At 41.3% G+C, this 22,838-nt stretch overlaps 1 protein-coding gene across 9 annotated transcripts in view; it reads right to left on the reverse strand.

Annotated features, from left to right (window-relative positions):
- Positions 1–6,310: 6,310 nt before the first annotated feature.
- The window catches only part of KCNQ5 (potassium voltage-gated channel subfamily Q member 5), a 616,433-nt gene continuing 599,905 nt past the window's right edge, over positions 6,311–22,838 (reverse strand). For all 9 annotated transcript variants that reach the window (XM_063629850.1, XM_055256386.2, XM_055256378.2 and 6 more), the window contains 3 exons: positions 14,846–14,977; positions 12,874–13,000; positions 6,311–11,123 (listed from right to left, as the gene is read on the reverse strand). In XM_063629850.1, coding sequence (XP_063485920.1) covers positions 10,161–11,123; positions 12,874–13,000; positions 14,846–14,977 — 1,222 coding nt within the window. In that variant the 3' untranslated portion in view covers positions 6,311–10,160. The remainder of the gene's footprint in view (positions 11,124–12,873; positions 13,001–14,845; positions 14,978–22,838) is intronic.

Consider the following 22,838-nt stretch of genomic DNA (forward strand, 5'->3'; position numbering starts at 1 on the left):
AAGAAATGCGAAACAGGCCAGGTGCTGAAGCTCATACCTGTAATCCTAGCACTTTGGAAAGCCAAGGCTGGTAGATCATGAGGTCAGAAGTTCGAGACCAGCCTGGCCAACGTGGTGAAACCCCATCTCTACTAAAAATACAAAAATTAGCTGGGCATGGTGGCACATGCCTGTAATACTAGCTACTCAGGAGGCTGAGGCAGGAGAATTGCTTGAACCTGGGAGGCAGAGGTTGCAGTGAGCTGAGATCATGCCACTGCACTCCAGCCTGGGTGACATAGCGAGACTGTCTCAAAAAAAAAAATAAAAGTTAAATCAGCTCAAGTGGCTGAATTGATTGTTCTCCTTCACTCAGCAAATAGATTAAAAAATGAACTATTTCTGGGTGATGGAGGGGCCTGGCAAAAATAAAAAGCAAATTAAAAAAAAAAAAAGAAATCAGAAACAATAGGAGCTTGGAGAAGTCTATAAAGATGACCAAGTAAGAGAGGTAGGACTGTGGCAGTGTGAAATATGTACGGTATTTGGTCTTAGTCCTGTTTCCTGACATACAGCTCCTAAAACCTTTGGAATCTGAAATTGATGAGTGTCTTTAGTATGCTAATGAGACGACTGGTGGCTGGGAGCCCCTGGGTAGCTTCAGGATGTGGACTGGTCACAGGGAAGGTCAAGATGTGAATAGAGGGTTGGAACTTTTCAGCCCCACCTCTAACTCTGGGAAGGGGAGAGGGGCTGAAAGTTGAGCTAATCACCAATGGCTAATGATTTAATCCATCGCGTCTATGTAATGAAGCTTCCATAAAACCATAAAAGGACTGGGTTTGTGGAGATCCTGGATACCTTAACACCTGGAGGTTCCTGGAGGGTGGCATGCCTGGGGAGGGGGTAGAAGCTCTGCACTCCTTCCCTCATAACTTGCCCTACGCATGTCTTCATCCATATCCTTTGAAATATTCTTTATAATAAACCAGTAAATGTGTTCCCCTGAGTTCTGTGAGCTGCTCTAGCAAATAAGTCCAATCCTAGGAGTGGGTTGTAGGAGTCTTGATTTATCCCTAGTTGGTCAGAAGCCCAGGCAAAACAACCTGGGGCTTGTGATTGGCATCTGAAGTGGAGGGCAGTCTTGTGGGACTGAGTCATCAACCTGTGGGATCTAATGCTACCTCCAGGTAGATAATTCAGAATTTATTTTTTTTTTTTTTTTTTTTTTTTTGAGACAGGGCCCAGCTCTGTAGCCCAGGCTGGAGTGCGGTGGCATGATCTCAGCTCACTGCAACCTCTGCCTCCCAGGCTGAGGTGATTCTCCTGCCTCAGCCTTCTGAGAAGCTGGGACTACAGGTACCCGCCACCATGCTCAGCTAATTTTTGTATTTTTAGTAGAGACGGGGTTTTACCATGTTGTCCAGGCTGGTCTCGAATGCCTGAGCTCAAGGGATCTGCCCACCTCCATCTCCTAAAGTGCTGGGATTACAGGTGTTAGCCACTAAGCCCAGCCCAGAATTGAATTTAATTAGAAGACACTCAGCTGTGTCCACTGCAGAACTGATTGATTGGCTGTTGGTGGTGTTAAAGGAAATTTATAGGAGCCCATTGATTTGGATTGAACTACTGCTGCCAGGCCCAACAGACCAAACCACAGTGGAATCACTTGTGCTAAACTTACACATCACCAAGCCAAAACTAAGTTGTTTGAGCTTTCAAGAAATAAGACAGGTAGAGACAATAACTAAATTTCCAAACAGGCCAGTTTTAGCCAACATGCTAAGGAAGTTCCCTTTGCTTTAACTTTTATGAGGAAATTAACTGAAACCAATCTGCATTTTGTTTACTGTTTCTGCCCTTCTCAGCTCTTTTCAGTTTATAAAACCAGCCTCCTCTGCTTGACTCACTGTAACATTCATTCAATTGTATAGAAGGAGGTGTTGCACAATTTTAAAACTGCAAACAAAAACCAATTAAGATCTTCAAACTAAATGTATTGTAATTTTGTCTTTTGACAGTGGGGAGAAATCCCCATACACGTCTTGGTGACCAGAGGTCACAGAAGTCTTCCGTGTCGATTGTTGAGTGAGAGTTTAGAAAAAAAGGCCGGGCGCGGTGGCTCACGCCTGTAATCCCAGCACTTTGAGAGGCCGAGGCGGGTGGATCACGAGGTCAGGAAATCGAGACCACGGTGAAACCCCGTCTCTACTAAAAATACAAAAAATTAGCTGGGCGCGGTGGCGGGCGCCTGTAGTCCCAGCTACTCGGGAGGCTGAGGCAGGAGAATGGCGTGAACCCGGGAGGCGGAGCTTGCAGTGAGCCGAGTTCGCGCCACTGCACTCCGGCCTGGGCGACAGCGAGACTCCGTCTCAAAAAAAAAGAAAAAATACTTTGGTTTTTTTCTCCATAACTTACAAACTGGAAAGGGGTGGCATTCTAAAAGATGAGAAATTTAAAGAGAAAGAAAGAGTGATTGCAGTGTCCACTATTAAAGAAAAGCCAAAAGGGATGCTGGTTGAAGGTGTCCCTTGAATTAGCTGCTTCTTTTTTTTTTTTTTTGAGACGGAGTCTCGCTGTCGCCCAGGCTGGAGTGCAGTGGTGCAATTTCGGCTCACTGCAGGCTCCGCCCTCCAGGGTTCACACCACTCTCCTACCTCAGCCTCTCGCCTAGCTGGGACTACAGGCGCCCACGACCTCGCCCGGCTAATTTTTTGTATTTTTAGTAGAGACGGGGTTTCACCATATTGGCCAGGATGGTCTCGATCTCCTGACCTTGTGATCCGCCCTCCTCGCCCTCCCAAAGTGCTGGGATTGCAGGCGTGAGCCACCGCGCCCGGCCGAATTAGCTTCTAAGAGGTCACGGATGAACTTCTAGTGCAGCTTTTCTGTGCTGCTGGGTGGTCGTGAGTCTGACTGTCATGTGCTGGTTAGTGGGTGGATGCTGTGGAAATGAAAGTACTTTATAGGCTGGGCACGGTGGCTCACGCTTGTAATCCCAGCACTTTGGGAGGCCGAGGCGGGCGGATCACGAGGTCAGGAGATCGAGACCATACTGGCTAACACGGTGAAACCCCGTCTCTACTAAAAATACAAAAAATTAGCCGGGCGTGTTGGCGGGCGCCTGTAGTCCCAGCTACTCAGGAGGCTGAGGCAGGAAAATGGCGGGAACCTGGGAGGCGGAGCCTGCAGTGAGCCGAGATCGCGCGACTGCACTCCAGCCTGGGTGACAGAGCGAGACTCTGTCTCAAAAAAAAAAAAAAAAGAAAGTACTTTATATAATTTATTTTATAAGATGCAGTTTGTTTCTAAAGTCAAGATGGTGTATAGAGTAAAAAAGAGGAAGGGAGGGTACTGGAAAGTTGTTGGTAACATGGAAGAGGCTTAAGCGTACTTATGAGGGGAAAGGGTGAGATGCCGTAGATATGGGGAAGGGGAGGGGCAGCAGGTGACAACCAAGGGCTTGGGAACCCAGAGTGGAAAAGTTAGTTTACCCTAAAGGCAAGGAGTGGCCAGGTGTGGTGGCTCATGCCTGTAATCCCAGCACTTTGGGAGGCTGAGGTGGGTGGATCACCTGAGGTCAGGAGTTCAAGACCAGCCTGACCAACATGGTAAAACCCCATCTCTATTAAAAATACAAACATTAGGCTGGGTGTGGTGGCTCATGCCTGTAATCCCAACACTTTGTTGGGGGGGGGCGGGTGGAGGGTGGATGACCTGAGGTCAGGAGTTCAAGACCAGCCTGGCCAACATGGTGAAATCCTGTGTCTACTAAAAATGCAAAAATTAGATGGGCATGGTGTTGCATGCCTGTAATCCCAGCTACTCTGGAGGCTGAGGCAGGAGAATTGCTTGAACCCAAGAGGTGGAGGTTGGAGTGAGTTGAGATTGCACCATTGTACTCCAGCCTGGGCAACAAGACCAAAACTCCATCTCGGAAAAAAAAGAACAACAACAACAACAAAAAATAAAACCTCAAAATTAGCCAGGTGTGGTGGCACACACCTGTTATCCCAGCTACTAGGGAGGCTGAGGCAGGAAAATTGCTTGAACCCGAGAGGTTGAGGTTGCAGTGAGCTGAAATCGCACCACTACACCCCAGCCTGTCTCAAAAAACAAAAAAGAAAAAAAAAAAGAGCAAGGAGTTCCCATCCTGGAGTGGGGTTTGCCTCCTCTCCCACCAAGCAAGCAGAGGGATTTCTGGTAACGGGGGTAGAACTGGGCATTGCAGCATTGGCCAGAGGGCTCAGATGAGGAGCACCAGTGCCAGCACTTCTGAAAAGCATCTATGTGTTGGGGGTGTGTATGGTGTGATGTCCTCATGGCTTATGTGAGGGTGAGTGGCACCCTGAGCTGCAGCAAGGGGAGGGTGTGAGTACCTAGTTACTTGGGGGGCACAGGAATGGATAGGGATTGGTGATACAGGAAGTGAGTCACAGCAATGCAGGCAAAGGAATAGAGAAGGAAGAAGCAGCAAGAAATGGAAAGAGATGAGTGTCACCAAAGATAAAAAAAAGCGGCTGCGCACGGTGGCTCATGCCTGTAAATCTTAGCACTTTTAGAGACCAAGGCGAGTGGATCCTCTGAGCTCAGGAGTTTGAGACCAGCCTGGGCAACATGGTGAAACCTCATCTCTACTAAAACACAAAAAATTAGCCGGGCGTGGTGGTGTACACCTGTAATCCCAGCTACTCAGGAAGCTGAGGCACGAGAATTGCTTGAACCTGGGAGGTAGAGGTTGCAGTGAACTGAGATTGCACCACCACACTCCAGCCTGGGTGACAGAGAGAGAGAGACTGTCTCCAAAAACAATCAAACAAAACAAACAAACAAAACAAAAACAAAAACAAAAAACCTAAGGAAGCATACAAGTGAAAAGTTCTAAAAGTAGGTGCAGGTGTTATGACCGTGTACGGAAACCCTAGAACCCTGATATCTATCCTAGAGCATACTGGACTTAAAATAGTCGCCAACATTGTGACAGAAATGAAGTAAATCGTGTGACTAGGCAGAGTAATATATCATATCAATGTACCTTTGACCTTCCTATTCATTTGAACAGGAAAGTTTTGCCATTCACCAGTTTTTGTGGTGCTGTGATTTCCAGGGCATTGCCTAAATTGATAGTTTGTGCATAATGTATCTGCTACATTTCTGTTTTGAAATGTAGCAAAAACTTTGGTAATTTGGAATTAGGTGGGCTAGAGGGAGAAGTCTTGTTGCAGTTAATGAAAACTTGTTTTAATTATTAATTAATTAATTAATTTATTGAGATGGAGTCTCACTCTGTTGCCCAGGCTGGAGTGCAGTGACGTGATCTCTGCAATCTTGGCTCACTGCAACCTCTGCCTCTCGGGTTCAAGCAATTCTCCTGTCTTAGCCTCCTGAGTAGCTGGGACTATAGGCTCACACCACCACGCCTGGCTAATTTTTGTATTTTTAGTAGAGGTGGGGTTTCACCATATTGGTCAGGCTGGTCTTGAACTCCTGACCTCAGGGGATCCAACTACCTCGGCCTCCCAAAGTGCTGGGATTACAGGCATGAGCCACTGTGCTCAGCCTATTTTTATTTTAAAAACATTTTTAGATTTCTATTTTGTTTTCAAATCTCAGAGCTGTGTGAGATAAAATTTGTTTTTTCAAAGAAACAATTTTTACTTGTACCAGATTCTCAAAGCAGTTGAATCTAGACTGATAAAAGTTGTCACTTGAAGATCTGGCAGCCCATTTTCATGAATGGTTAGGATAGAATAACTGTTTTAAGTATATTTTGCTTTAAATGGTAGGAGTGGGAAGTACTGCTAAAGTATTTCCAAAAATGTTTGGAAGTGGTTTAACATTTTTAAGTTGGTCAAGCAAGCATATACCATACACAATTTTCTTTTCCCTCATCTAGAAGTTGATAGAACAGGCACATAACTATTTGATCTCTTTAGAGCCGTAGTGGGAAGCCCTTTCTTCCCTCTAGGATAACACTCCGTAATTCTTCCTCCTGTCTAAAACATCTCTATTGGGCTTTGTTGCTTTGTATTCCAGAGTTTTAACATTCTGTATCTCCTTGAAAATAATTCCACTGGGATTAACGCTTGGTTAGGCAGAGCTGGGTAGGTGCTTAAAATGGTAGTTCTGAGTAGCCAGAGGCTGCAATATTTGGGCACCCACTTGGTCCCCATTTCTTAACATTGTTCAGCAAATCCCTTTATTATAGATAACACAAAACTCACATGCCTGGTATCTGAGTTACAATCAATTTCAAATTAATATTTCTCACAAAAACCCCAGGAGCATATGCAAATCTCCCCCCTTCCCAAAATACCAAAGACTTCTTCAGTAACACTGCAAAAAGATAATTTTTATATTTCAGTCCAAAATCTGTATACAGTCAGTTTGATTGACTTGGTCCAGTCAGTTCAGAACCAACTAGTTAGTTCCAGATAAAAATAGTCACACTAGCTGTTTATAGACATCTTTTTAATGTTTTACTTTAAAACAAATAATCCCAGTAAAAGAGAGCAAAGGAAATTACACTTTAATGATAGCTTGAAATGGATATGGTGTTCCTGATTTATTTGTCTTCAGGAAACAGACAATTGCATTGTCATACATGACTTAGAACTGCTCACTTAGATGCACATAATTAGATTAGATTAAGTTTCTCTTACAAAAACACAACCATGTCATTTAAGGCGAAAAATATCAGCTTCTAGGGAGACAAGTTAATATTTATGATATTTCCTCTATCTGATTTAGTGAAATGATCCATTAGTTTAGTTAGCCAGGTTTCATCATCCTTATAGTTTTACTTTGCAAATGGGTATGAGAATTGGTCATTTTGTGCCTGATTTCCTCCTCTCTAGTAGACTTATTTTACTTGCAAATTAAGAACTTCAGAATCACTGAATCAATGGGAGGTGAGAAAGGCACCTTAGAACAGATCAGGACTTAAAAACTCAATAAAGTTATTTTAAACAAAACTTGCAATCTACAAATATTAATTTAGTTGAACAAAATGCAAACAGGTAGATCAGACATAGCAAAATTTTTTTAGTTAACCTCATACAAGGGATATTTGCAATTAAGTATTAGCTTGACCAACCCTACATGTTGAAGAAGGCAGACACACTTGTACTCAGAAAGCATATGGCTACTCAGTGCTCAGCTAAATTGTGCTTCAAGACATCATTAAGATTGACCAATGGAAATTTGCTTAGTGTAAATGGGAGACCCCTCTCATTTCCACAGAGAGTAACACGACAGACAGAACCTTATAGCTTCCACACAACTGTCTTTTAACATCCCTCAATTTTTGTGCTAGAGTAAGATAGACACAAAATGGTCATGGCTTCAATGCTTAAAAGTTTTTCACAACATGGTTTATCACATTTTGCTATGATTAAGACCTCAGTGCTGTGTGTAGGTTTTGTTTCTGAATCTTCAGTCTTCAGCAATGCTGGGTGAGCTGTACTGTGTTTGAGACTTAACGAGGCCTAAGGAGGGGTCCCCAATACATTCAGAATTCCTGCTGCCAGTGGGGTTCGACCGAGGACAGAGTGTGTCCAAGAATCAGTGCTACCTGAAAGTTGCTGCCTCCCTCCTCTTCCTCTGTTAATAATACTGGGAGAGAGCCTGCCCAGTCATGGCAGGTGTCTGGCTTTAGGTCAGTGGAGGGGTGTGTGTGTGTGTGTGTGTGTGTGTGTGTGTGTGTGTGTGTATGCAACATTCTTGCGAGGGGGAATCACAACTTTAGGTTGAATGAAGATGAAAAATTGATTTTCGTAATTTACTAACATTCTGTATTTTGAAAATGAAAACAATTGCTTAAAAGGATTGACAAGGTCTTAACTGAAGTGTAAAATTTAGCCTCTATCTTCTATACGTTTCCAGCAGCCAAAAAGATTCTAAATGATTCCAACTGTCTTAGAATCCAAGTGGGAGGTGAAGAGGAAGCTTTAAAAATTTTCATGTTTATCAAAAGGGACAAGGTTCTAAAAGGTTGAGAAGTACATTTTAGATAAAGCGGAGAACTGGTTGACTTGGGGATGGAGGCTGGTTTTTTTTTTTTTTTTTTTGAGACGGAGTCTCGCTCTGTCACCCAGGCTGGAGTGCAGTGGTGTAATCTCGGCTCACTGCAAGCTCCGCCTCCCGGGTTCAAGCCATTCTCCTGCCTCAGCCTCCCGAGTAGCTGGGACTACAGGCGCCCACCACCACGCCTGGCTAATTTTTTGTATTTTTAGTAGAGACGGGGTTTCACTGTGTTAGCCAGGATGGTCTCGATCTCCTGACCTCCTGATCCGCCCGCCTCGGCCTCCCAAAGTGCTGGGATTACAGGCGTGAGCCACCGCGCCCGGCCGGCTGGTTAAGGCCTGGTGAAGTTCAGAAGCAAAATACTGGCAGGGAATGAATAAGGAGTTAATGAAGAAGAAAAGCAGGGGAGAGTCAATGATGGAGAAAGCCTGTTGGGGAGGGCTGGGGAGGAATGGTGGAGTTCAGGGCCTCCTTCTTCCTTTGAACATCCACTTGATAACCCTGCTCATTCTGCTTGGCTGCTGGAGAAGTACTTCTGGAGGCAGCATTAATGTCTGCCAAGGACTTCCTTTCTTGAGTCCTCCTGTGGCTAGGGTTTAATTGAATTGAAATGCTATCTCTTATGTCCTTTTCTTTTGAATGTCATTACGTTGGCTGAAGTTCTGATGACCTAAGATAGCTAGATGGGTTTCTAACAAGCAGTCAGCATTGCTTGCTTTCTGATAAATACATTTGTCGTTTTGTTTCCCTTGGTCTTTTTGCTGCCATGATATATTTAAGTGTTCTGATTTGCAGACCCTGCCAGTACTATCTAGCTTCTAATTGTAAATGTTTATATCAGGAAATTGAACCAGTAATTTCAGATTTGGGACAACATTCTTGGGAAGAATAGAAAATTTTCACTACAGTATAAAAAGTAAAGGAAGTTTCGTTTTAGACTTTCATATGCAAAATGTACACATAATAGCAAAAGACATTCAGGGCATATTAAAAAATAAATACCTTGCAAAAATTCTCTGCTTATATATAAGAATAAGGGAAGATTAGGTAGTTGAATTCCCTAGCAATACTCATTTTCTAAAAAGTCTCATTCTTCTATTTTGGTTTGTTTCTCTCCCTCTCATTGCCCTTTGAGGGGGAAGTCATTTTCTTTTACTTTGCCAACTTCCTGGTGGTGTTTCTGGGTTCTTTTCAAGCCTTTCCTATCTCAGTCCCACTCAAATGTCCCATCCCCCATAGTCCTACCTGTATGTCAGCAATTGAGAATAGCTTCTCACACTTGCCCTTTACATAGGCAGTATTGGCAAGCCTGGGGTTGGCGCCATTGCAGAGAAACCAGTCCAATCACAATGGCTGTTCTACTGATCAGTATTTCACACGCTTGTGTAGAAGTTGACCACTTATAAAGTTGATTCTGCCATCAGGGAATATGTTTTCATAAAGTCAAATATGTCAGATAGTCTATTTGCCCCACTGGCCCTGAATCTCATTATTTGCACATTTTCTAATTGAAGAACATTCTTGTCATAAAGAACAACATGGAAATGATGTGCAAAATTGCTTGCCACAGCGCTAAATCACCAGAAGCACACAAATTGACATTCAAATTACATTAATAATAAAATGACTGAATAGGAATGGGTTGGCAACTATATCTTGAAATAAGCAGCCATTTCTATTATTCCCCAATTCTGCTTTAGTTGTTGATACCTTATTAGCAGCTGTTGATAGCCATTGTGTTTAAATATACATTATGGCCTAATCTTGAAAATGTAGTTTGTATTTAGTCACAAAGCAGAAATGCCTGAAATTTGAAGGTGTTTACTCCCATAATTTCAAAATACAGTGTCAAATCTTCTAAATGACCTAAACTTGACATATTCATACACCCCATAGCATTAGCTGTGTTTGGTTTCTCAGGCTTTTTAACTCAAGGTACATTACTAAATGAGTGGGTTAATGTCGATGCACCTTGGAATTTTAGCCATCCCTAAACATGCATTTTCATGCAATTAAAAGATAACGGGCTTATAAACTGCCTTTCATGTTCTTCCGGATTCTTGCAATTTCAACTTTTTAGAAGGGCTTTCGAAATAGTTCATGCAATGATATGTATGGCTAAAGGAACTGCTATGCCTGGAAAGAAAATGAAGAACTTATTTCAGTTTGACATGAGGCAAGCTGAGGGCATCTGTACTTTCTCCTGCCTTACAAATGCTCTGAGATGATCGTGACCTTCCAGTCCTTAGAGAGTCTGATGCAAAGGCAGCTTCCCTGGCAGGCTGCGGTGCGGCATCAAAAGTGTCTGTCTCTGTCTCTTCAGGACCCACCTCTTCATCAGTTATAAACAATTTGGATTCCCTCCATTTGGGGTAAAAATCTTGGCTGCCTCTGGAGCCACTTGACTCACTCCCTGAAAGTTGTATATTCAGTTCCTCGGTCGACTTGATCAGGTTTTGCACAGACAAAGATTTGCCCAAGTCCTTCGGCACCATGGGACAGACAGACAACAGAGTTTCTCCTCCCATGTCAAAGCTTTTCCTCATAGAACGGTCCTTAGTGAGATTTGACTGTGCAACCTGAACATTTTCCTTGGAGGCAACAAGGCAGGTGGTGACGTCAGAAATGCTTTCCTGTAAGCCTGCAGGGTTAGGGTGCAGAGTTTCTGGCCTGGGCAGATGCTTGATGGCTGGGAGAGGAGGTGGGATCTGTAAAGTTGTTGGGGCTGCTGGCTTGGGTGCCGTATTTATTTGGTTTGCAATGGCGTTGGTGGCTGCCACTGCTGAGCCTTCGCTTTGACTAATTGGCACCTGTGTTGCTTGACTGTGCATAGTAGGGCTAAGTGCGTAGAAAGTCTGGGCACTGAACTCATTTGGCGTCAGAATGAACTGCAGGCCTCTCGAGATGTTGGCACTAGTTGATCTGGATAAGCAGCCACTGTTTTGTGCAGAACCCGAAAGATCTTTGCTATCCGCAGGGCTTTGATAGTCAGATGTCTGTTCACATTCAAAAGGTGGGATCTGGAATGAAGCCAAAGCGAGGGCTGAGGCAGAGCCTTTCCGAAGGACCTGTTGATAGATGTCTAGTAGGCAGTCCAGCTTGGACTCTATGGACTGTACCTAGAAGTGAGGAGAATGGTTACACATGAGTATAATCTGTTATTAAGAATGGACTTCATTTTTTAAAATTAAAAAATTTTAAAAGGTGTGCCAACACGTTTAAAGAAATATTGAATATAAAGTACGATGCAGTCTTGACCCTTAGTGAATGTAGCATTTAGCAATGATGGGGCCAGAGGAGGACTTAGGAAGAGAGGGACACTTTGGCTTCTATATGGTCTTTATTAGCATCTCTCCCCCACCACTTCTTTAAATGGTGCCTCTTAAAAGTCATATAAGCACTATAAAAATGCAACTTTAAGACTTTCCATTCCAGCCTGGGTGCAGTGGCTCACGCCTGTAATGCCGGCACTTTGAGAGACTGAGGCAGGAGAATCGAGCCCAGGAGTTTGAGACCAGCCTGGGCAACATGGCGAGACCTCGTCTCTATCAAAAATAATACAAAAATCAGCCGGGTGTGGTGGTGCATGCCCGTAGTCCCAGCTGCTAGGAAGGCTGAGTTGGGAGGATTGACTGAGCCCAGGAGGTAGAGGCTGCAGTGAGCCATGATTGTGCCACTGCACTCCAGCCCGGGTGACAGAGAAGTCCCTGTCTGGAAAAAAAAAAAAAAAAGACTTCCCATTCCTGTCAGATTGTCTTTCCTGAGTCTCCTCTATGAAGACATTCTGAAACTACAGAAATCTAGTAAGGAACTTATTCTATAATGAAACCAATACCTTAAGTATCAATCTAGGTGATTCTGAATTTAAAGGTACATAAAAAAAAAAGGTACAAAATGCTCCAGAATTAATATATGAAGTATTTTTGATTAAATTGGGGGAGCCATTTGATTTCTGGAAAATTGTCTTTGTATATGAAGATACAACAGACTTGAGGTTAACAAACATTCAATGTGTCATCAGAATTATAATAAGGTTTTATTTTTATTTATTTTATTTTATCTTATTTTATTTTATTTTATTTATTTTATTTTTAGTAGAGACGGGGTTTCACCATGTTGGTCAGGTTGGTCTTGAACTTCTGACCTTGTGATCTGCCCACCTCAGCCTCCAAAAGTGCTGGAATTACAGGCATGAGCCACCACACCCAGCCTTGTTTTACTTTTAAAAGGAGTGACCTGCTGAGTGCTGTGGCTCATGCCTGTAATCCCAGCAATTTGGAAGGCCGAGGCAAGCGGATCACTTGAGGTCAGGAGTTTGAGACAAGCCTGGCCAACATGGTGAAACCTGTCTCTACTAAAAATACAAAAATTCACCGGTCTTGGTGGCACATGCCTGTAATCCCATCTACTTGGGAGGCTGAGGCATGAGAATCAATTGAACCCAGGAGGCAGAGGTAGCAGTGAGCTGGGAGCATGCCACTACACTCCAGCCTGGGCAATAGAGTGAGACTCTGTCTCCAAAAAAAAAAAAAAAAAAAAAAAGTAATGACCTAAAAAAGAAACAATAAAAACAACTGAAACACAAATGAAGAATAGATCTTTGTTATTTTTAAACGATTTTCAACTATTGGAAATCTATAGTTGTTTCCAATTAACTATTAATTGATGAGTTGAAATTTTCTATTCTTTAAATGGAAATCCAAAGTGTTCAGAGAGCACTGTCTACACACAAAGAAAATTTAATTTTATTCACTCTTTTTGTGATTTTATTTATTTTAAAATAATCACTGGAATACATACAATTGCCTATAATACATTTTGATTTAAAAAATTCTGGCTAAAAAGATACCCAGCGTAGTTGAGTTGTACCTGTTTTTCAACCTTGACCACCCGACCGAGCATACTGAGATCATCTGTGGTCTCATGTTCTGCTGTTATTTTCTCTCGGCTCTTCTTATCTGATGTGATTTGCCCTTTTCCAAGAATTTGATCAACACTATCAGAGAAAGAGGAGATCTGATTATGAGGGCTGAAGGTGGAGATTGCCCTAGACCAGAATGAAGAGTTTTGGAAAAAAAAATTAAATACAGTTATCTTCAATTTATGTAAGATGAAGTAAGAAAGAACTTGTTCCAGTTGATATGCTTATTTTAACATGAAATTACACATGAGATTAATTTTCTCATTATTCTGGTCCAAGATGAAATCACTTATGGGTGATCTTCCGGAAGTAAAAGTGTCCTAAACTACAAAGTAATATGTTTCTACCTCTGATCAGGCAGTTCCTGAATTTAACCATTTCAAAATATGACAAAAATCATAACTATGGTTATCTTACATTAATAGAACAGATTATTCTATGAGCATCTATTGCACATACGTGAAAGATAAGCAGATAAGAGAGCCATGGTCTTTTTCTTTTGGAATTCAAGTTGGAGAAGGTACATGAGCTAGAAACACAAGACTGGTTCTATAAATTCTGTAGCAGTTCAACTTTATAAAACCTTGGGAGCTGTAGACAGTTTTGTTAAAGAACTTAGAAGGCCATGGCCATCTAGGCAGAGATTATAATATGACCACAATCTCTAGTCATGTTACAGATGTTACAGAATGAATTAAAGCAATTTCCAAGAGAACTTGATCAGCCTAAATGAGAATCACTTTCTTCTTTTTTTGTATGTGTTTAGAATTGAATTATCAAGAGTATTGACAACTTTCCAGTTTACTTTGTCTGAAGAGAAGCATAGGCAGTACTCACTTCCTGCCATGACATCTAATTTACTAAACTGCAGACTCTGCAAGTTCTGGGTCATTATTTTATCAATCTCTGGATGTCCACAGGTCCTGGCACACATGATGGGCTCAATAATTATCTGCTTAATGAATTAACAAATTGTTATTTCTATAACAATTGATGAACAGGTATTTTACTAAGGGCCCATTATGTGCCTCACACTGGGCTAAGTGTGCTGTGGGAGCATAAAAAAAAGTTCAAGACTCAGTCCTTGCATTTTGGGCACTATACAATCACAAATGCTGGTAATAAAGCAAGGCTCTTAAAAAACTGAATTTACTAAATATTTTGGCTTTGAGATAATCACAATCAACCATATGTGGTTGGAATTAACATATGGAATTCATTTCTTTTAATCACTCAATAAGATGCTACTAGGAGGATAGTATGTATCTAGAACCGTACAGGACATGAATGAAGGACTTCAGTCTTAGTCCAGAGCAAGATGAACACACTTGCAACCGGGAAACAACACAAGGGCCAAGTCTCAACTTTGGCTCAGCACACCAAGATTCTGAGTGCTCTTGTGCTCTGCAGTAGACTCTGCTACTGTATAAAGGTCAGAGAAAGGCCCGTCTTCACAGGTTGGATGGTTGGATGAAACTTAATGAAGGAGAAATACTATGTTATTCCCAAAGGATGGTTAGAATTTAGATAATAAATGGAATTTAGATAATTTAGGAACAGCAGCAGTAATAATTCAAACATCAGCAACAACCATTGATGTTTATTAGACACAGTGCCAGGCCTGTTACGTGTTATGAATTACATGCATTAACTCGTTCAATCCTCATGACAACCCTATAAGGCAAGAACTTTCTTCCCATTTTTACAGATGAGGAAAATGAGACAGCTGGATGATTTGAATGCCTGAGTTATATCTATGTTAAAAGCAAAAATAAAATCAATGTTAAAAGCAAATTCCATTGGCCCACTAAAAATGAATGAAAAATATGGAGTTCAGAGGTTTACTCTACTAAAGAGAAGTTCTTCCTAGATAGCTTCTGTGCCCATTCCTTTACAAGGAATGACATTTCCATTGCTTACCGTGTTTGAAGGCTTTTAATTCTACACAACATGTCCAGATGACCAGCAGAATATTGTTCAATGACATCTTTTACATCATATGGACGTAATGTTTCCTTAAACTTCCGTTTCGCAACATGAAATTTCATAATTCTGTATGAGAACATATTACATATTAACCTTTATAACTCTGTTAATATAGGTTACCAAAATAGTTTACCAGTAAATATAATAAGAAACTCTGGGGGGAAAAGTCATGCATCAAATTATTTTTGGCTGCTGCAGATGTGTAATATAAAAGCCTGAGATTACAGTGGACAATTTAAGAACATCTCATGTGAGACACACCTTAAGAATAGAAAAACACACTACAAAAGAGGCTGAACACTAAGTGTTTTGCCTTTTTAATGTCCGTTGAAACCCTAAATGAAAGTTAAAGTCAAAATGCAATTCTAACTTTTCCATGCAATCTCCAGAAGTCCAAGATATAACACCTAGTAATAGCATCCCTTAAAAAATATAAAGGCTGTTAAAACGGTCTTTTATGGATCAACATGCATTTTTCAGATACAAATGTGTTTGCAAAACACTGTATTCTCTGTAGAGAAATGTACATTAATACGGAAATTTGTTTTTTTTCCCATAAATTATTCCTGCAGAATACTGCTGGATTAGCTAGCCAAGTTCTTTTTGTTTTAAACATAATACACTTTTTTTTTTTGAGATGAGGTCTCACTATGTTGCCCAGGCTCTAACTCTTGGGCTCAAGCAATCCTCCTGCCTCAGCCTCCCCAAGTGCTGGGACTACAGGCATGAGCCACCAGGTCCTGCCATAACACATTTCTTAACTAAGCTTGGGAGCCTAAGCTTTTCAGAACCAGAGACCTCTTATTACAATGCCTCCTGCAACATGGGCCCCATCTTTTAAAATGATATTTCATCAACAAATTCCATGATGCCATCGATAGCTAATCTGCCTAAGATAACTAGTTCCTGCAATAACTTGATGCAATTTCTGATGAAAGCAGAGAAATATAACATTTGATTAGTTTGTGTAGCCTTATTGCAGGTAAATTTAAACCTGCTGGTGTTTTTCAGCTATTAAACGGCCCATAGACTTCCATTATCACACTTGTAGATTCCAGGCTGGGAATCAGTCACTAAGAGACAAAATTTGTTGTCACTTGGTGGAAAGTGGGAAGATTAGGAACAAATGTAAAGTTTAAAAAGAAAACATCCATTGCCTATCTTAGGTGACAGCTGATTTCAAGGAATCCAAATTGTTTTATAGGTTAAAAAGCCTAAACCCTACCTTGCAATTGTATTATTAACTTTCAATTAATTATATCCTAATTATTCCTGAATCATTTATCTGTAATATTCTTACGCCCTTTCTCTAACCACATATTTTTCACCAATCTCTTCTTTATTCAGTATAGGTTTGTATTTTCCCCCAAAAACATTTAAGCAAAATTATTCAGCAGAAAGTAAAGAAAATTAGTGTTTTAATTTAACCTCTTAGTATCGAGCTTCGGTTCCAAATTAGTTTACCAGCATTTCGGTTTCATAGAGTCTTAGTGTCATGTATCAAAAAAACTGAGAAAAATAATGAAATATGTTACACGTGAAATTTCTGGTCCTAAGCAATTATGTAAATATCTGTTTCCGTATACCAGACTGTCAATTAAGTAAAGGCAGACATGGATGTCTTTTTTTTTTTTTTTTTTTTTTTTTTGAGACGGAGTCTCACCCTTTCACCCAGGCTGGAGTGCAATGGCATGATCTCAGCTCATGGTAATTTCTACCTCCCCGGTTCAAGCGATTCTCCTACCTCAGCCTCCTGAGTAGCTGGGATTACAGGCACGTGCCACCACACCTGGCTAATTTTTTGTATCTTTAGTAATGGGGTTTCACCACGTTGGCCAGGCTGGTCTCGAACTTCTGACCTCGTGATCTGCCTGCCTCGGCCTCCCAAAATGCTGGGATTACAGGTGCGAGCCACCGCGCCTGGCCTAGATGTCTTTTATTCAACAGTCAGTGCTTAATAAAAGTTAGCTATTGTTGTTACCACTTCTACTGTGACTGTTACTATTCTTCCTGAACATTATGTGCTTAGAGCTTAGCACAGTTTCTGACACAGTAAAAAATACTTATTGAATAAGAGGAGGAAGGAAAGAAAGAGATAAAGAGAAGATTCTCTAACCTGAGTCATATTAAGAATAAAACCAGAAGAGCTAATCTAACAGCCTAGAACCCTTCTTTGCTATCTTCAAAGAAGCTAATGATGCCTGGGTGGGCAGGAAGAAAGGAGAATCATCTTCATACATCCCAAGGTGGTTTTGTTGTTGTTGTGTGGTTTTTTGTGTTTTCATAACATCTGTCTACCACTTGTTATGTGAAGTACTTTGTATGTCTTCAATAGCACTTGATAAGATATTCCTTTCTCCTATTTATATTTTGGGAAACTGAGGTTCAAAGAACTTAAGTAACTTGCCCCCCAAAACAAGCAACTGGTATGAAGCAAAACCGGGATCCACCCACATCTGTCTGGTTCCCACTCCCACATTACCTCCTGGTTTTCCCATGGCATCAATTCTGGAGAATCGAGAAGTCTGAGTGGGATCTTTGGCAGTTCTTTCTTTCCTATGGTGGTAGAAGGGGGTAAGCTACAGCATAAGTCAGTGTGTTCTCTCTGGCTGTAGCTCACACATTTGTGGTTTGGGACGCATCTGCCCAGATGTGAACCTACATACTTCCAACTGCCTTTTTTGCCCTAATGGGGATCTGCCATTGTTTCTTGGTGGGATGTTACGTGAGCTCTTTCAGATAATTCATCAAAAGTTGCTTGTTGCTTTTCTCTCTTCCTTTCAGAGATGTTTTAACAGAAAGTACATTTTGAAGGCATTTGATAGATAATATTGCACTCTAGCACTCACACAGTCATAGTTTATGCAAACCTTAAATAATTTCATTTTTACTTACATAATTTACTATTTATGAGCTAGCTGGCTAAAGTTAAAATTAAAATCCGTGGTTTATAATTGTGATCAATACTAAAAATGAAACTGGTTATCTTTTATGTTATTTCAATATACTCACATAATGATAAGTATGCAAAACAGAGTAGATTTTAAAACTCTTAATAGGTTTATCATTTATTTTTATACATCATACCACTCCTCAGGTGGTATTGCCTTTTTTCCAGTGCTTTACTTACAGATTTTCCTACTTTATGTATGATAATTAAATAGTGAAAATTAGATTAAAAAATATCATTTCAATTATTTAGAAAAAAGGAGTATGTGCAGTGGTGCCTGGAGCAAGCTTGCATCGACTCCCAAGCACTGACTACTTTTAAGAATTTTGGTGGTTATTAGGCTGGCCATGGTGTCTCACGCCTGTAATCCTAGCGCTTTGGGAGGCCGAGGCGGGTGGATCACGAGGTCAGGAAATCGAGACCATCCTGGCTAACACAGTGAAACCCCATCTCTACTAAAAATATAAAAAATTAGCTGGGCGTGGTGACTGGCACCTGTAGTCCCAGCTACTCGGGAGGCTGAGGCAGCAGAATGTCATGAACCCGGGAGGCGGCGCTTGCAGTGAGCTGAGATCGTGCCACTGCACTCCAGCCGGGGTGACAGAGCAAGACTCCATCTCAAAAAAAAAAAAAAAAAAAAAAAAGAATTTTGGTGGTTATTAAACACCACATGTTCTCACTCATAGGTGGGAACTGAACAATGAGAACACTTGGACACAGGGCAGGGAACATCACACTCCGGGGCCTGTCATGGGATGGGGAGCAGGGGGAGGGATAGCATTAGGAGAAATACCTAATGTAAATGTCGAGTTGATGGGTGCAGCACACCAGCAAGGCACATGTATACCTATGTAACAAACCTGCACGCTGTGCACATGTACCCTAGAACTTAAAGTATTTAAAAAAAAGAATTTTAGTGGTTATGAAATACAGCTGTTACTAAAAATTAAATTATATAGACTTACAATCAAGTACATTATATTAAAAATAAAGGTAATATGTACTCAAACCTCACCATTTCCTAATTATTTTACTGTATGTTACTCTCTATGCTCTTAAGTTGTTCACATCTATTGTGTCCGTACCATGGAAATTCTGTCTAATAATGTAATTTTGCCCATCTTCTCAATTCCTGCTCAGTGATGTCACATTGGTAGTTTGAAAACAGCTATGACAGGAGTATTTACACTACAGAAATTGGCAAACAGTACAAATCAGGATTTCCTTCTCCTGAAGAGCTGGTTGTTCAGCATTTACCAGTGCATTACTGACGCTAAAAAAAATCTTACTTATTAAGGATTAAGTTTTTGAAGATGGAGATCAAATAGATTTTCTCTACTGGCTGTGTTGTGGGTTGAAAACAAAAACATTAAAGAGATTCAAAGTGAGACATGAAAGTTCCAAATCAGGTTCTATGGTTTGTAAGTGTGGAGGGAATGTTTAAAAGCATAGACTTTCTTTCTTTTTTTCTTTTTTGTTTTGAGACAAGGTCTCACTCTGTCACGCCAGGTGGAGTGCAGTGGCACAATCATGGCTCACTGCAGCCTTGACCTCCCAGATCTGCCAATCCTCCCATCTCAGCCTCCCAAGTAGCTGGGCCTACAAGGATATACTCCCACACCGGTTAATTTTTATATTTTTTGTAGAGATGGGGGTCTCCCTATGTTTCCCAGGCTGGTCTCAAACTCCTGAGCTCAAATGATCCATCTGCCTTGGCCTTCCAAAGTTCTGGGATTACAGGCGTGAACCACTGCACCTGGCCCATAGGTATTTTTGAAATCAATGATTTATATAAAGAATGATGACCCTGTCATTTTACTTTTGTTAAAAGAACACTAGGCATGTCCTAATAGCTCTCAGAGCTGTCCCCTTATTTGCATCTCCACTGCTATAGCCTCAGAAAGAACAAACCTTTCAAAATGCAAGTAAGGGCATATTACCCCCCTCCTAAAGTCCTTTATTGGTTTCCCATGGCCTATAGGATAAACATCAAACTCCTTAGAAGCACATCCTGTGTGGCTGTTTATAAACTGGCCTCTATCTCTCTTGCCTCATCACCTTCCACTTCGTCCTTGGAACTTTAGGTTCTAGAAACAATAAAGTATGTGTAGGTCCACAAAAACACTAGCCAATCAATTATATACTTCAATTACTTCCATTTGCTATTTCTTTTTCCTGAAATCCTGCTGTGTTTTCAAAACTCTGCTTTAAAGTCACTTCTTTTGGCCAGGTGCGGCGGCTTACACATGTAATCACGGCACTGTGGGAGGCTGAGGAGGGAGGATTGCTTGAGCCTAGGAGTTTGAGACCAGCCTGGGCAACATAGTGAGACCCCTGTCTCTACGAAGAATAAAAAATTAACCATGCATGATGGCACATGCCTATGCTCCCAGCTACTTGGGAGGCTGAGGTGGGAGGATCACTTGAGCCCAGGAGGTCGAGGCTACAGTGAGCCTTGACAGTCTTGCCATTGCACTCCAGCCTGGGTAACAGAGTGGGACCTTGTCTCAAAAAAAGCTCACTTCTTTCATAGAAATTTTTATGATTCCAACAAAACAGTTAATCACTTCTCTATTGACCTCTAGCTTAGTACCTAATACACCACACTATAATTATTTACTTATATACTAGCTTCCTCCACCAGACTGTGTGAGACTCTTGAAGGCAGGGATTATGTCTTCTACTCTTGATATCCCAACACTTGGCCCAGAGTTCAATGAACATGGGAGGTTTATTTGTTTAGAAGCTCTACTGTGGAGACTTTGGGCAACTCTAGAGGGAAGAGGGTAGTGAATGGTGAGAACTCCCCCCTTCTCTCTCCAAATGCTCATCTCTAGTCATTCCTCTGCATGCTGCCTGCTCTCCAGCCCATCTGGATTTTCCTGTCACCAAAGTGCCCATTCATCAGGATTCTGTCTCTTTGCACTCTACCTAAAATGCTAATTGTTCCAGATTCAGCTTAAGCACCAAGTGCTCTAGGAAATCTTTCCTAATCACCCTCACTGGAGTAGATGGTCTTTCTCTGTGCTTTCAAATGCACTGTGATGTAGCTAAATCTGTGGCAGTGTGTCTCACCCACTGGAATTTATTCATGCCAGGAACTGTGCTCTTTACTTTAGCATCTGCATAATCCCCGGCAAGTATTAGGGGGTTTATTAAATGCTAGCTGAAGAAATAAATGAGGATTTGCTATTCCATAGTTCAAAGATGTTTGTGTTCTGTGACAAGGCAGACTCTTGTATAGATCTTCTAAAGAGAATGCCTTAGAATAGATTTAAGTACTTCAGGCACATTTCAGAAAGAGCATAAGCCTCTGAGTTTCCTCCATGAATAAAAAAACTTTCTAAAGTAAAAGAAATGTTCACTCATTCAATAGTTAGGACCATGTGTGGTTCAGAAAAGTCGTTTAAATAGAACTGCTACTGAAAATCATGAAAACATAATGTTCTTTTTCCTTAGATAGCTAATGTAATTAGGATCACACAAAGCAACTGCATTGCAAGCAACAAGATATCATTTTGAGGAAATAAGGAGAAAGGCAAGAACAGTGGAAATCAAGAAATATGTAATACTACAACATGATAAGCAGCAAATGTAAAGAAAGACCTAATAGCAAAACAAAACTGTCCAGGGAAAAGAGAGGGAAGAGCTTGTTGGGATGGAATTATATTGGTTGAATGAAATTTACAGTATTATAAGACCATCAAGAAAACAGTAGAAAGCATGTGGCTAGAGTCTAAAAAGAATACAACCTCAGTTTTTCGTTCCTAGGAGATTGCTATCAGTGCTTCCAAAAATCATGTGTGCCCGTCTTGCTCTAAGCAGGACCAGGTGTGAGGGATGCTCTCTGGGGCTCCTAACTGTTTTAGCCATCATATTCTGTGAATGAAGATGCCTGGTCAGAGGGGTCACATAACTTGACACGTTTACATTATTCAATTATCTCAGCCTCCCTCTTTCTACCCAATCCTCTCTCACTTCTTCCAGGACAGTACACGATTTTCATGATCAAAATAGAAGGTAGACAGAGGAAAATTTGTGTCCAAGCTAAGTCTGAGAAAGCATCTCTGAGTATTTAGTATTGTCCTCCTTGCCCTCTGCAGCATTTTCTTATTTCTCTGGTCATCATTGGAATGCCTGGAACTGCCTCTGTCTCTATGATGCAATGAACTTAACCTGGGCACCCACTATCCATCTGCTGGACACAGAGCTGGATGGCGGGGATACAAAGGTGAGCAAGACATAGATATTGCTCTCTTCAACTTAATGTTGAGTGGGTCTCCAAGCGTTGTGCTTGGCTGGATGGCTGGTGCAGTGCTAAGTACTTTACCTGCATTCTGTCAACTTAAAACTCTAAGAATTTTCCACCTTTGACATTCGGGTCAAGTAAAGCTCAGGAGGTTGGGTTACCTGTTCAAGGTCACAGAACTAGTAAGAACAAGGTTACTGTAGATGCCAAGGCTCACATTTTTACCATTCCACTCACAGTGCTGCAACACAGAGTGAATCCCAGGCAGGCAACCTTGTAAACATTAAGGAGAATGTCTAGGCTGTCTATGGGTCTGACCTCCTACTCTGCTTTGCATGCTCTGACATCCTCACACAAATGAATCCAAGGCCACATTAGTCATTTATTCATCTCTGTCCTTGTCTTTCCAGAGGGGATCCCATACTTGGAATACATCTGCCTTCCAACCTGGCCACCTGCATTCTCTCATAAGGTCCCTTCTGGGAATCAGTCCATGGCTAATATGGGTTACCCACCTCCAATAACTGTAATGTCTTCCCTTTTATCACAAATTTTAGGGGCTGTCTGCTTACTTTACCTCATTTGTAGGATATATACATCAGTCTCTTTGGAGTCTGTTAGTTTTTCTTTACAGGGTATATTTTCCAGCAAATATATATAATATATTCCCAAGGCATATCATGAGCAAAAAGCTACCCAAATAGCCTTTGATAAGAGGAGAGAGTAGG

Source organism: Symphalangus syndactylus, chromosome 2 (assembly GCF_028878055.3).
Source record: "Symphalangus syndactylus isolate Jambi chromosome 2, NHGRI_mSymSyn1-v2.1_pri, whole genome shotgun sequence".
In the NCBI taxonomy this organism is placed as follows: Eukaryota; Metazoa; Chordata; class Mammalia; order Primates; family Hylobatidae; genus Symphalangus; species Symphalangus syndactylus.